This window comes from Cinclus cinclus, chromosome 3 (genome assembly GCF_963662255.1).
Source record: "Cinclus cinclus chromosome 3, bCinCin1.1, whole genome shotgun sequence".
Taxonomy (NCBI): Eukaryota; Metazoa; Chordata; class Aves; order Passeriformes; family Cinclidae; genus Cinclus; species Cinclus cinclus.
Window position 1 is genome coordinate 111934433 of NC_085048.1, and position 14735 is coordinate 111949167.

A 14735-nucleotide genomic window follows, 5' to 3' on the forward strand; every position below is an offset into this window, starting at 1 on the left:
TGATTGTAAAAGTGGGAGTTCACCTAACTCACTTGTTCCCCTGTGAGGCTGGCTCAGCCTCCCACAGAGGTAAGGTGGGAGCTGGGCCACTCTCTGGTGGGAGGAAGGGTCTTGTGCCAGCCTGGAGAGCCTGTGCACATTGCCAGGGAGCAGTTGTGCCCTGCAGGTGCCCCCTGCCATGAGCTGTGCTGCTGCCAGTGCCCCGTGGAGCTGTAGGGCTGCTGAGCTGTGGGGCAGGGAGAGGAGCAGGAGGCTGCATGTGCAGCTGAGCCATTGCTGGGAAGCACAGGGCTCTGGGCTCCCTGCTGTCCCAGGGCAGCCCAGAGGCCAGGGAGTTCCCCTGGGAGCTTTGTGGAAGTGGCTCAGGGTGTGATCCTGTGGCCTGCCTCAGGTGGCTGCTGTCAGGTGCATGTTTCCCTGTGCAGCAAGTTTCCAGGATAGTTTCCAGGAAATGTGTTCCATGAAACATGGAGCTTCTGATGTTTTAAGTTTGCATTGCAGCCTCTTGTTACATTTTGTGTGTCCGCTTTGCAGGCCTGACAGGCTACCCTCTTGCCAAGAGGTTTTCCCTGGCAAATCCCTCTATGCTCCTTCCCTCCAAGCCATTGCCTCCCATCCAGAAGGACTCTCCTTCCACCAAGCCAAGCACAGTGTCCAGAGGAGAGCACGAGACTGGGAAAAACGACACTGGCTGTGAGGATGAAGTTAGAAATAACAGGGAGCTGAGTTCAGAGGGAAAAGAACAGATGGTAAGGAGACCAAGCTAAGTCCTGTGTGATAGATTTTCAGTTTCTGCACTGTAAGCAGAGCTCAGAGAGGTTTTCCTGTGGTGTGAGCACATGGAAGCAGCTGAGCCAAGACGAGCTCAGCTGGACACTGCATTTCTGGGAAGTGTCAGAGAACACGCTGCCTTTGCAATGGGTGTGTAGTGCAAACTTCACATCCTCAGCATGCATCAAAGGCAGGAGCGGTCTTTGAATGGTTTCTGGGCTCTGTCATAATTCCTTGTCTGACTTATGCCTGAGAAAAGCCCAAGAATCAGGCCAAGCTGCTTATGTTGTCCAATCTGCCAAGCAAGCATGTAAGATTTTATAACCTACATGTATTTTTGAACCATGGCTGTGTCTGGGATATGTTTTCTTTCAGCTGTGTCTGATTGCTAAGGAAAAAGGAGTTTGCTGGAACAGGCAGTGCTACAAAGTCAGTTCCAGGTGGTCTCAGCTTTTGAGTTGTACAGCCATGGCCTTGTACACAGCTGTCTCTGATGCTATTTCTAGATTTCGTCAGCTTCTGGGCAGCTGTGTGCTCTGGCATGGCTTTGTCCAGAGGGAAGGAATGGGAGGTGGCCATGGGGAGAGGAGCTCAAAGCCCAGGTACACGATTGCCTTTGCAGCAGGGCCAGCACCTGCAGTTGTTTTGGGTTTGCCATGGGGTGCAGGAGGAGGCAGATGAGCAACAGCTCTGGCAAACAGAATGTCCAATCAAAGGGTGATGTACTTGATTCCAGCCTTGCTGAGGAAAGGCCCAATGTATTCCTGACAGGATCTAATCCTTCCACTGCAGTGCAAATAGGTCCTGATTTGGCCCTTTAGTTGTGCCAGAAATGATGGGATACTGAGGATGGGCGTTCATCTGTCTCCACTGCCTCCACCTCCCTTCCTGGCCATGGCATGGGGGCCCTGGAGAAAGTTGGGCAGGCAGAGACCTTCCAGAGAGCAGCAGGGCAGGGAGCTCTGCTGAACTTCCTAAATGCCAGTGAGCCTGAGATGATGGAGGTGTGGGAGCTGGAGAGCACGGAGCATCGCGAGAGCTCAGCAGCTTCTGGGCTGAAAGGCTGCTGGGCAACTGTAAGAGGGAAGGGCAGCAGCAGAAGAATTGAGGGGCTTGAGAAAAGCAGGTTTTGACATCCTGCAGAATGGCTTTGTGGAGACTTGGCTGGAGATCAGCACTAGCTGTGAGGTGCCTAAGGGACAGGGAGAGAACAGTGATCTGAACCTGTTCCCATACCATCCAAAAGGCCAGTGGAGGCCGTGGCTCTGCCGAACATCTTGATACCAAACATGTGGATTCCAGCTGGGATCATAGCCACACTTGCAGTGAACTGAGCCCAAGGGGAGAGTTGGCAAGTCTAGGGCATGAGCACGCCCCCACCACTTGCCTTTTCATTCCCCATGCTAGGCCAAGCTACTCCAGCAGTTTGACTGGTCTTTCCCTGCCAGGTCCCAGTTAAAAGCATGGCTAAATGTCTTCAGCCATCAGTGAGGAAGGGCTGAATGCTTCATCTGAGCACTTTGTACCACTCTTTCCAGGCATCCTTGCTGTATCCCAGAGGTGGGGATATGAAGAAGGGGTCATTGGGGCTGCCTTTCGTCCCCCCTATACCCAAGGCACTCAGTCCCGGTGTTGGCAGTGCTGCAGGGTCTCTGCACAGCTCTGTGCAGCTGGATGTCCAAGAGTCCCAGGAGATGAGGTAAGCCAAGGTGTCTGCTGCTCCACTCTGCTGTTCAGCTCCCTCTTGCCATCTTGTGAGGTTCCTTTGCACAGTCAGCTGTCTCCCATGTATTTAGGCAAACCTCTGTGTATTCACCATTTGGCCCATTTGTGATGATCCAGCTCCATGTCAAACCCCACACCATGTGTCCCAAGAGCAGAGGTGGTGGTGGTGGGGAAGAGGAGGCAGGGCTTAAAAGCACCTGAAGATGGGTCCTCTGCTGGGCTTGGTATTGATTCCCTCTGTAATGTTTGTGGTGTCATTTGGGAGCTGTATTGCACAGCTCTGGATCCTGCAGATCTTTGAATACTGTGATCCTTGACTGGCAACTTCAGCACTGGAAAACTCTGTTTGGCCAAATATTGGATGCTGGAGGGGTGTCTCTGTCTTTACGTGCTGCTTCTGTATATGTCAGGCATAATTTCTCTGTGCCTGGGACGGCGCTGTGAAATGAGAACCCAGCTATATTTTCCGGGTATAGATGTAAAATCCTATCAATGTTTAATATTTAGGTCTGGGTTTAAAACAGAGAGGGCAAGGAGGTACAGAAGAGCTATAGTACTGTACCTGATGGGAAGATATTGGCTTGAATATATGTGAGAAAATGTAGCTGTCAATGTAGCTTATCTGAAGGACAGCAATAATGAAGGAGTCACAAAAATGTCATTCCAACTGGAAAGCTTTGGTAGTGCATTGAAAGTGCAATGTGAATACACTTGCCTAGCAGTTGAGTTGGTAAAAGGCTTTTCCTTCTTGAGAGAGCAAGGAGGTGGAATATCCTTCTCAGGATACTGCCGTGTTCGGACCACATGTAGCATGAGACTGGTACCAGTGAAAGCCACAAGCAGGCAAAGTCAAGCTTTGTCAGCAGAACCAAAGTAGCTGCCCTCCATGCAGACTCGTGTCTCAGCTTGGCAGCTCTTGCTGCTTGAGGGAGGCTGTAGGAGCCCCTTGGCTCCAAAAGAAAAGACAGCACAATTGGGGAGTTATGATGTATGCTGAGGAAAGACTGTTATATTTCAGCTGGAGCCTGGCCAGCTCTGGCCAGTGACTGCAGCAACTGAATGCTTAAGGACAATTAATGAGCTTTGCATCTTGTTGGCTTGATGTGTTGCATTTTCTCCTTCATCAGTGTGACCAAGCTTGAAAGGTTTGCCTGCTGTCATGCTACAACTCTTCCTTCCTTTTTCTTTCTCCCTCCTGATATGTTCTTGTGTTTTCCATTTTCTCCAGGCCAAGATCAAGCCGCAGCATCAAAGAGACGAAGTCTGAACATGCAGGGAGGTACAGGGCATGTTTCTCCTAAAATGACTATTGGAATCTGGACTTGGACATGACATTTTGCACGGTTTATTAAAATCCATTCCTTTAAGAATTTCTTTAAATTTGTTTCACTCCTTGATGGGCTCAGTGGACTCTCCTGGAGTGCAGTCACTGGGAGTGTGCTGTGGTGGTGCAGTGAGAATTCCTCCATTGTGAAGTCTTGAGTGGGAGGAGCTGCAGTGGGACCTTGGGACCCTGGAAGTGCAGTGCAGGAAAAGGAAGCATTCCTCTCCATCCTGCACATGCCTTTTATCTCCATGCAGTGTTTCTCATGTCACAATTTGCAGAAAAAAATTATGCATTTTTCTGGAAATTAGAAATATTCCCACTCATTTCTCTTGCCCAGTAAAGTGAAAACACCTGTCCTTGGGGCAGATTTTCAGCTGAAACCTTTCAGATCCATAGGAGATTGATGGTCATGACCTGATTTTGCTTTAGGGGAAATAGGGAAACATCCTGCTATAGAAATTCCTTTTGAAATTGCAATCATGGTCATGGAAACTTCCAAATGGATGCAGCCTATGCAGGGTCTGAGTTTGTGTTAGGGGTTGGTTCTTTCCCTTTTCCCTCTGTGGAATTTTCCCCATTGTCATGCTAAGATACCTGTTGACTGGGCCCTGGTGTCAAGGGGGAGGGGAGGGGAGGGGAGGGGAGGGGAGGGGAGGGGAGGGGAGGGGAGGGGAGGGGAGGGGAGGGGAGGGGAGGGGAGGGGAGGGGAGGGGAGGGGAGGGGAGGGGAGGGGAGGGGAGAGGGTAACCCTGCGAGATTCAAACAGCCAGAAGTGGAAGCCGAAGGCTGGGCCTCGGCCCATTTTCCCCGCGGAGTTCGGACAAGAAGGACGATTGCCTCCTCTGTCCCATCCCTGCCATCCCAGCGCCGGGAGCCATCCTCCAGGACTGACGCCATGAGCGAAGGACTCTCTCCATCTCTCTTCCCCACCTGGGACAGCGCTGCCATCACCCCCAGTCCTCCTGCAGCTCTGCGGGACCTGCCCAGCAGCAGGGAACTGCAGCTCAGGGAAAAGGTGCCTGCAGCCAGAAAGGGACTGGGACTGAGTTACTGTTCTGTTTGTGGGTAATTTCATAGCTGTTGTTGTTCTTGTTTGTCTTGTTACATATACTAGTAAAGAACTGTTATTCCTACTCCCATATCTTTGCCTGAGAGCTCCCTTAATTTCAAAATCATAATAATCTGTCGGAAGGAAGGATCACATTTTTCAGTTCAAAGGGAGGCTTCTGCTTTCCTCAGCAAACACCTGTCTTTCAAACCAGGACAGATTTTGGCCACCCAACATGAGGCCCAAGGGCATTGAGAGGAAAGGGCGAAAAAGGAATAACAGTTCTTGAGTTACCTCAGTTTTGTGTTAGGTGGCATCATGTTGTCCAGCTTACCATGGTTTGGGCTCCATGTGGCCACAGCTTTATCTCTCCCATTTGCAATCCCTTACTTGAACATGGGTCCTATAACTCAGGCTGCTGTAAGTATTATCCAGTTCATTTTCTGGGCTGATAACGTGAGAAATTCATTGATTTTTAACTTCCTCTGGAAGGTGGGCACATGGATTCAGGGCTATCACACTCTAACTGTATGGTTTTGGGGTTACATTAATAATGGTACATACTGTGAGGATATGACACCAAGAAAAATTTTGTTCCAACCCCTTACACAGTTTTTTGGGTCTGCTCCACCAGCTTTTGATGGGTTCAAATCTCTTGTAAGTAGTAATGATATCATACAGTGGCTGACATTGCTAATAGGCCTTGTAAACCTGTTCTATTTAACATTCCGAGATGAGGGGAGAATGACTTGGATGACAACCCTGATACGTCCCCCAAGAAATAGGGATTCTGCCCCACAGCCTGGCTCTGCCCCAGAGACTAAGGATTCTGCCCCAGAGCCTGACCCTGACCCTGCCCCTGCCCCAGAGACTAAGGATTCTGCCCCAGAGGTTAAGGATGTTGCCCCTGAGCCTGACTCTGCCCCAGAGCTCACCTCAGAAAGGAACCACCCAGAGTGGGTGGGGTTTCTAGTGAAGGAGATGGGCCAAATGCTGAAGGAGTACCTTTCCCCAGCTCTTGAGAAACTCCCCCTGCCTTAAAGAGGGAGAACCTGATGGTGCAGCAGTGGAACCCACAAATGTTACATCTCTCCAGGTTCCAGCTGAACTGCAAGGGCACTCACAACCAGCAGCAATTGCCCCCATGGAAACTAGAAAGTCTAAGGTGAAAACAAAGCACCTGGATTATAAGGATCAGAAAACAGGGTCCTCACAACCAGCAGGGGAGCCAGAGGTTGAGATCATCACAGAGTCCCTGTCATACGAGAGTCTCCGTAATCTGCGTAAAGACGTTGTACGAAGGGGCCGTGAGGCTTTTACAACGTGGTTAGTGCAGGTCTGGGACCTTATGGGTACAGGTGTGCAGCTGGATGGTACTGAGGCAAGGAATTTGGGACCCCTGACCCAGGACTCAGGTGTGGATCACGTATTCGTAAGGGAACCAGGCCCCCTTTCCCTCTGGGAGCGGCTTTTAATGAGTGTAAGAGAGAGGTTTGTCCATAGAGAGAGAATGCAAGAGCACCACCGTAGAATGCGCTGGAAGACCGCTGAGGAGGGGATCCAACAGCTGAGAGAAGTGGCAGTACTGGAGATACTCTTTGGGAGGAGTGGACAACATGACAATGACCCCGACAAGGTCAGGTGCACAGGGCAGATGTTGTGGAATCTGGCACACCTGGGGCCATCTCAATACACCACATTCATTGCAGCCATTAATGCTGACACCAACCACGAGACAGTGGGTTCTGTTGCCAATAAGCTCAGAAATTTTGAGAGTATAATGAATGGCCCAATGCAGGCTCAGGTCTGTGCCGTGATTAGGGAACTCAGAGAGGAGTTTAAGGAGGAGATAAGTGGGGTGAGGGAAGAGATGAGGAAGGTCAGTGCAGCACCAGTGCGAGTCACAGATGCCAGAGTTAGAGCCCAACGTCCCCCAGGTAGGGAGAGAGGGTACACCCACGAGCTGACCTGTGGTTCTTTCTGCATGACCATGGGGAAGACATGAGAAGATGGGATAGGAAACCCACTTCTGCCCTGGCAGCACCGGTGCGTCAACTCAGGGAGGGAAACACTAACCAAGGGAGCTCCACTAAAGTGAAGGTAGCCTCAACTTCCCATAACCAAGATGCAGGGTACCACAAAAGGGAGGATGATTTGTCAGATCCCCTTGAGGGAACTTCCAATATGTATGCCCAGGAAGGAAATAATAACCAGTGCTAGAGGGGCCCTGCCTCTAGCCAGGGAGAGGCACGGGAAAACCGGGTCTTTTGGATGGTGTGGATCCGATGGCCTGGCACATCAGAGCCATAAAAACATAGGGCATTAGTTGATACTGGTTCACAGTGCACCCTAATACCATCAGAACATGTGGGGGAAGAGCCTGTTTCTATTGCTGGGGTGGTGGGGGGATCACAGGAATTGACTTTGCTGGAGGCTGAGGTGAGCCTGACTGGGAAGGAGTGGCAGAAGCATCCAATTGTGACTGGCCCAGAGGCACCGTGTATTCTTGGCATAGACTTCCTCAGGAATGGTTATTACAAAGACCCAAAGGGACTCAGGTGGGCTTTTGGAATAGCTGCTGTAGAGGGAGAAAACCTTAAGCAATTGAACACCTTGCTTGGACTGCCAGAGAACCCATCTGCAGTGGGACTCCTGAAGGTGAAGGAGCAGCAAGTGCCAATTGTCACCTCGACAGTGCACCATCGGCAGTACGGGACAAATCGAGATGCCATGATCCCCATCCACAAGATGATCCGTGAGCTGGAGGGCCAAGGGGTGGTCAGCAAAACCCACTCACCCTTCAACAGCCCCATCTGGCCTGTGCGCAAGTCTGACAGAGAATGGAGATTGACTGTGGACTATCATGCATTGAATGAAGTGACTCCACCGCTGAACGCTGCCGTGCCGGACATGCTGGAACTCCAGTACGAGCTGGAGTCCAAGGCAGCAAAGTGGTACGCCACCATTGACATTGCCAATGCATTTTTCTCCATTCCTCTGGCAGCAGAGTGCAGGTCTCCGTTTGCTTTCACCTGGAGGGGCGTGCAGTACACCTGGAACCGACTGCCCCAGGGGTGGAAACACAGCCCCACCATCTGCCATGGACTGATCCAGGCTGCACTGGAAAAGGGTGAAGCTCCAGAACATCTGCAATACATTGATGACATCATTGTGTGGAGGAACAGGGCAATGGAAGTATTTGAGAAAGGAGAGAAGATCATCCAAATTCTGCTGGGAGCTGGTTTTGCCATCAAGAGGAGCAAAGTCAAAGGTCCTGCCCGAGAGATCCAGTTCCTGGGAGTAAAGTGGCAAGATGGGCGGCGCCAAATCCCCACTGAGGTCATCAATAAGATCACCGCGACGTCTCCACCAACCAACAAGAAGGAAACACAAGCTTTCCTAGGTGCCATAGGCTTTTGGAGAATGCACATTCCTGAGTACAGCCAGATCATCAGCCCTCTCTACCTGGTCACCCGGAAGAATGAATTCCACTGGGGCCCTGAGCAGTAGCAAGCCTTTGCCCAGATCAAGCAGGAGATTGCTCATGCGGTAGCCCTCGGCCCAGTCAGGACAGGACCAGAGGTGAAGAATGTGCTCTACTCTGCAGCCGGGAACAAGGGCTTGTCCTGGAGCCTTTGGCAGAAGGTACCTGGTGAGACCCGAGGCCGACCTCTGGGATTCTGGAGCCGAAGTTACAGAGGGTCTGAAGCCAACTACACCCCAACAGAGAAGGAGATCTTGGCTGCTTATGAAGGAGTTCAAGCTGCCTCAGAGGTGATTGGCACAGAAGCACAGCTCCTCCTGGCTCCCCGACTACCAGTGCTGGGGTGGATGTTTAAAGGGAAGGTCCCCTCTACCCACCACGCCACCGATGCCACATGGAGCAAGTGGATCACCCTCATCACACAGCGCGCCCGTATTGGAAACCCAAATCGCCCTGGGATTTTGGAAATAATTACAAACTGGCCAGAAGGTGAAAATTTTGGTCTTGCCGATGAAGAGGAGCAAGAACAAGTGACCCGGGCTGATGAAGCCCCGCCATACAACCAACTGCCAGCAGATGAAACTCACTACGCTCTTTTCACTGACGGTTCCTGTCGCATCGTGGGGATGAACCGGAAGTGGAAAGCAGCCGTATGGAGCCCCACACGACAAGTTGCACAAGCTACTGAAGGAGAAGGTGGATCAAGTCAACTTGCTGAACTCAAAGCCATTCAGCTGGCCCTGGACATTGCTGAAAGAGAGAAGTGGCCAAAGCTTTACCTTTTCACTGATTCATGGATGGTAGCCAATGCTCTGTGGGGTTGGCTGGAAAGATGGAAAAAAGCTAACTGGCAACGTAGGGGAAAACCAATCTGGGCTGCTGATGAGTGGAAAGACATTGCCACTCAGGTAGAGAAGCTACCCGTAAAAGTCCGTTATGTAGATGCCCATGTCCCCAAGAGTCGGGCTAATGAGGAGCACCGACACAATGAGCAAGTAGATCAGGCTGCAAGGATAGAGGTGTCACAGATAGACTTAGACTGGCAACATAAGGGAGAATTGTTCCTGGCTCGATGGGCCCACGATGCCTCAGGTCATCAAGGCAGAGATGCTACCTATAAGTGGGCACGAGACCGAGGGGTGGATCTCACCATGGACAGTATTTCCCAGGTTATCCATGACTGTGAGACGTGTGCTGCCATCAGGCAAGCCAAGCGAGTGAAGCCCCTCTGGTATGGGGGGCGGTGGTCCAAATATAAGTATGGGGAGGCCTGGCAGATTGATTACATCACACTGCCTCAGACACACCAAGGCAAGCGCTATGTGCTGACCATGGTGGAAGCCACCACTGGATGGTTGGAGACCTACCCTGTGCCTCGTGCCACCGCCCGCAACACCATCCTGGGCCTGGAAAAGCAAGTCCTTTGGAGACATGGTACCTCTGAGAGAATTGAGTCAGGCAATGGGACTCATTTCAAGAACAGCCTCATAAACACCTGGGCCAGAGAACACGGCATCGAGCGGGTGTACCACATTCCTTATCACGCACCAGCCGCTGGGAAAGTGGAACGGTGCAATGGATTGCTTAAAACCACCTTGAAGGCACTGGGTGGGGGGACTTTCAAGAACTGGGAGATTAATCTACCAAAGGCCACATGGTTAGTGAACACCCGAGGTTCCACTATTCGAGCAGGCCCTGCCCAGTCTGAGCCCTTGAGAACACCAGACGGGCACAAGGTTCCAATGGTGCACATGAGAGGTATGCTAGGAAAAATTGTTTGGGTGAACTCTGCATCCAGCAAAGACAATGCAATTCGTGAGGTGGTTTTTGCTCAAGGGCCAGGTTGCACCTGGTGCATCATGCAAAGGGATGGAGAGACCCGACGCATACCCCAAGGAGACCTTGTTTTAGGGTGAACTACCTACAATACTGTGCCTGTATCTGTAACTATATGGATGTCTATAATTTGAAGATTTTAATTTGATGTAGCATGATGGTAGGAGAAAATTTGGGGTGGATAATGTTGGGGGTTGGTTCTTTCCCTTTTCCCTCTGTGGAATTTTCCCCATTGTCATGCTAAGATACCTGTTGACTGGGCCCTGGTGTCGAGGGGGAGGGGAGGGGAGGGGAGGGGAGGGGAGGGGAGGGGAGGGGAGGGGAGGGGAGGGGAGGGGAGGGGAGGGGAGGGGAGGGGAGGGGAGGGGAGGGGAGGGGAGGGGAGGGGAGGGGAGGGGAGGGGAGGGTAACCCCGCGGGATTCAAACAGCCAGAAGTGGAAGCCGAAGGCTGGGCCTCGGCCCATTTTCCCCGCGGAGTTCGGACAAGAAGGACGATTGCCTCCTCTGTCCCATTCCTGCCATCCCAGCGCCGGGAGCCATCCTCCAGGACCGATGCCGTGAGCGAAGGACTCTCTCCATCTCTCTTCCCCACCTGGGACAGCGCTGCCATCACCCCCAGTCCTCCTGCAGCTCTGCGGGACCTGCCCAGCAGCAGGGAACTGCAGCTCAGGGAAAAGGTGCCTGCAGCCAGAAAGGGACTGGGACTGAGTTACTGTTCTGTTTGTGGGTAATTTCATAGCTGTTGTTGTTCTTGTTTGTCTTGTTACATATACTAGTAAAGAACTGTTATTCCTACCCCCATATCTTTGCCTGAGAGCTCCCTTAATTTCAAAATCATAATAATCTGTCGGAAGGAAGGATCACATTTTTCAGTTCAAAGGGAGGCTTCTGCTTTCCTCAGCAAACACCTGTCTTTCAAACCAGGAGTTTGTCATCCTCTGACAGCACAAGCCCAAAGCCACCTGTGGAATGTTCACAATGACAAATCTCTTGCCTGACTCTCTCTGCCTGTGTCAGTGTTGCAGGCTGAGGCTGGGGGAGGAGATGCCTTCTGCCTTGTCCCCCTGTCCCTGCCTTGCCTGATCCCTGACAAGTAGAATTGTGCCAGACAAACTGCGGTCTCTGGTGCGTCTGTGCCAGCCAATACCTTTGAGTTGAAAGCCTCCATCAAAGCCTGTTGTTGTTGTTCCTTTGCCATCACTGGGCAGGTAATGATAGGAGAGATGAAATTTGAAGAAAGACTTTTGCTGATGGAGAAAAAGGGATCAGAGGCCGGGTCCCTTTGCGCAGGGTTATTTCTGAGAAATCCTGGGTAGGCTCCTTTGGAATGACTCCTTAATTGGTGATATGCAGCTGGAATGCTTAATGCAGCTAGGGAGAAGTATTGCTCAGTAAGTAAGGTGACTGTTTTGCTGGATTTACTCTGGACTAGAAACGAGCTATGTCATTAAACCTTACCTGCCTTTCTTTTATAACTCAGTAGAACATTCTACAGGAGAAAACAACCCAGTTTAAAGAATGTTATTCCACTCTTATTGCTTGGCTGCTACATGATTTTACCCCGTGTTTAGCCACATCAAAATAATTAGTTGCCTTATATCTAACAGCTCTGTTGAAGAGTATTTCAGAATGTCCTGCCCTCTGCTATTTCCATTTTGAAAACCTTCAGTTGTCAGTGTCAGCCATGATCAGAAATGTTTTGAGGCAGGTCATGTTTATGTTGGGCTTAGGTATCTGTGCAGGAAAGAAAGCAAGGAATAAACCCGTCAAAGAGTGAAGTAGAGCAAAAGTGAAACTTCTGGATGACCACTTTATTCCCTATAACTATGGGCTTGCAGAGTACTGGGGACATGTAATTGGGAAAGCAAAGCCCTTTTTGCATGTAACATGTAGTGATCTTGATTGTGTACCACCACTTCCTTTGTTACAAAGAGGAATTAAAAAGATCCCCAGAATAAAAAACCCAGCCTAGAACTGATTGGGAGTTACAGAAACAATAACCTGAAATCTACTTTTGAAAACAATCGCTTCCTAGATAGTGTCAAATTCTAGAGACTACTGTGAGTTTCCAACTCTTTGGAAGGAAAGGAATCCTGTAGTAGTGTGGAGACAACGGGCAGCACATCAAGTCATAGAACCCATCTCTCCTGGCTTGCCAGATCCACATTGTTCAGAGAAATTCAAGTTAGTTAGACATTAGTTTCATGAAAAATAAAAAAAACAACTAATCATTTCAGTAGATGAAGTGCTCTTTGAATTCCCCACTCTTTAGATGGGTTGATTGTAAAGGAGTGAGTTCAATTAACTCGCTTCTTCTCTTGTACCTGTCTACAGCTTCTTCTGAGTCTACAACAGAAACCCAGAGAATGAAGGCAAAGAGCTCTTGGTGTGTGATAGGACCTGGGATGCCTCTGTTCCCAAGGAAACTCGCTGAGGTGTTTGGCATGCAGACCTATGTGCGGAACCCCGGCGTTGGGAATGGAGGTGTGGGCTCCCGGCCGGCTCAGGGGGCCTTGGCCCAGGAGCCCCGGCAGAGGCAGCTGAGCAGCGCTGTCCCCAGGGTCACTGCCAGGGAGGAGGACAAGGGGATGGACCAGCATGGCTCAGCCTCCCACAGAGGTAAGGTGGGAGCTGGGCCGCTCTCTGGTGGGAGGAAGGGTCTTGTGCCAGCCTGGAGAGCCTGTGCACATTGCCAGGGAGCAGTTGTGCCCTGCAGGTGCCCCCTGCCATGAGCTGTGCTGCTGCCAGTGCCCCGTGGAGCTGTAGGGCTGCTGAGCTGTGGGGCAGGGAGAGGAGCAGGAGGCTGCATGTGCAGCTGAGCCATTGCTGGGAAGCACAGGGCTCTGGGCTCCCTGGTGCCCCAAAATGTTGATCTGAAAGCATACAGGTTTAGAACCTGGGACTACTTTTAGGAACCAGAAAGGAGATGCTGACTAAAATCAGCATAAGGGCAGATAAGAATCTCTGTCAAGAGCAATCTCCATCTCTGCCCTTCTCTATCAAACACAGAGGCTCTCCAGCAACTAGGGGCTGAGGCAGCAGGTTTCAGTCTGCTGATCCACAGAGCAATGTCATGTCTCCTTCCAGGAGCCCATCCACTGGGAGAGGGTCTAGGCATATGTACCTTGCTGCTTTCCTGCACCATCTCTGTGCCCTGTTAGAGCTCTGTAATCTGGAACCTGTCTTGCCTGTTGCCAAGCATGACATTTTTGGGCAATTGAAGTGTGCCAGAGATTTACAGGAACCTTTGCTTCCAGTTCCAGGCCTCCCACTGAGCCAGCTCAAGGAGATGGATCATCCCACCAGTCCTGGTCTAACAAGTGACAGAGACCTGAGAGAGGGCTTTGGAAAGGTAAGGGATAAGAACAGGGATGAGCAGACTTCCATTCCAGTGGCTGTTTAGTGCTTGGCCCAAAATCCCTCTGAAAACCATAATCTTCCACTCTTGGGGGTTGGGGATTCTCTTGGGAATATATTTGACAGCTATTTGAGCAATTGCTTGGCTGTTTCCAGTTGTGGAAAAGTCACTGCATGGAGATGGTGCCAAGGTCATGCCCGAAGCATTCTTTATATGCAAAGGCCATTTCAGAGAAGTTCTGAATGGCAGATCAAGCTTCACAGGAGTGAGCTAATTCAAAGGGCACCCTCAGAAGCAGAGAAGCAAAATGCTAATGTTGAGTATAAGCAAGGCTGCAAAATAAAACGGGACAGTTCGATGTCTCCTGGTTATCTTTCTGGCTGTATCTCACAGCCCTCTCATTCTCACATTTTCTGCTCCTTAATATCAATGCTCCTCCAAATTGTTTTCACATGACTCCCTCCTCCTTTTGGTCTCCTGGTCTCAGAGACCAAGTCGTTGAGAGTCCTTCAGAGCTGAGTCCTTCAGAAGCCAGGAAGTGACAAACAGCTGCACTTCCTGGCCATGAGTGTTAAGCATCAGCTAATTACCCCTCCTTGCTGCATATTGCACATGGCTTTTATTCTCCTGCCATGGCCTGTAGGAACTGAACTGCCTGCTCATTGCTCATGGGAGCTCTTCCTTTGTCTTGGAGCATTCCTATGACTTCCATGTTTCAAGTAGGGTTTCCTGTCACAGTTGGAGCAGAGTAAGGCTGTGGCACTAAAGTGTTCCACCTCACTGTGTATAATTGCCAAGGTGAGGATGGGAGACATTCTCCTGAAACTATTGGAATGCATATGGAGCTGGATTAATGTCTGTGGCACTCTGTGGACTCTATGCTCCTGATGAGATGATGTGCCTGGTTTGTGTGTCTCTGCTTACAGTCTGTGATGTATTTCCATTGCAACTAGGTTCGTTCTTCATTGTGCAAGTTGGCTGAAAAGAAGTTAGAGCAGAAGAAAACTGAGATTTTTGAGAATGAGATGAAGAAGAGGAATGAAATTTTATCATCCTTAAAGCTGCCTCCACTGAGAGTTGAGCCCAGGGATGCAGCTGAAGCAAGTAAGTGGTGTCTACACTGCTGGTTCTTTTTGAGCTCTTCCTTACCCTCTGCACAGTGTTGCAATCAGACTGGGGGGCTGT

General features: G+C 50.6%; 1 protein-coding gene across 1 annotated transcript in view; it reads left to right on the forward strand.

The window, feature by feature from the left end:
* LOC134042045 (serine/threonine-protein kinase pim-1-like) overlaps nt 1-14735 on the forward strand; it is a gene marked incomplete at its 3' end in the record, with an annotated part of 35528 nt that overhangs the window by 1862 nt on the left and 18931 nt on the right. The window contains exon 2 of the mRNA XM_062489119.1: nt 603-749. Within this exon, the coding sequence (XP_062345103.1) occupies nt 603-749 (147 nt within the window). The remainder of the gene's footprint in view (nt 1-602; nt 750-14735) is intronic.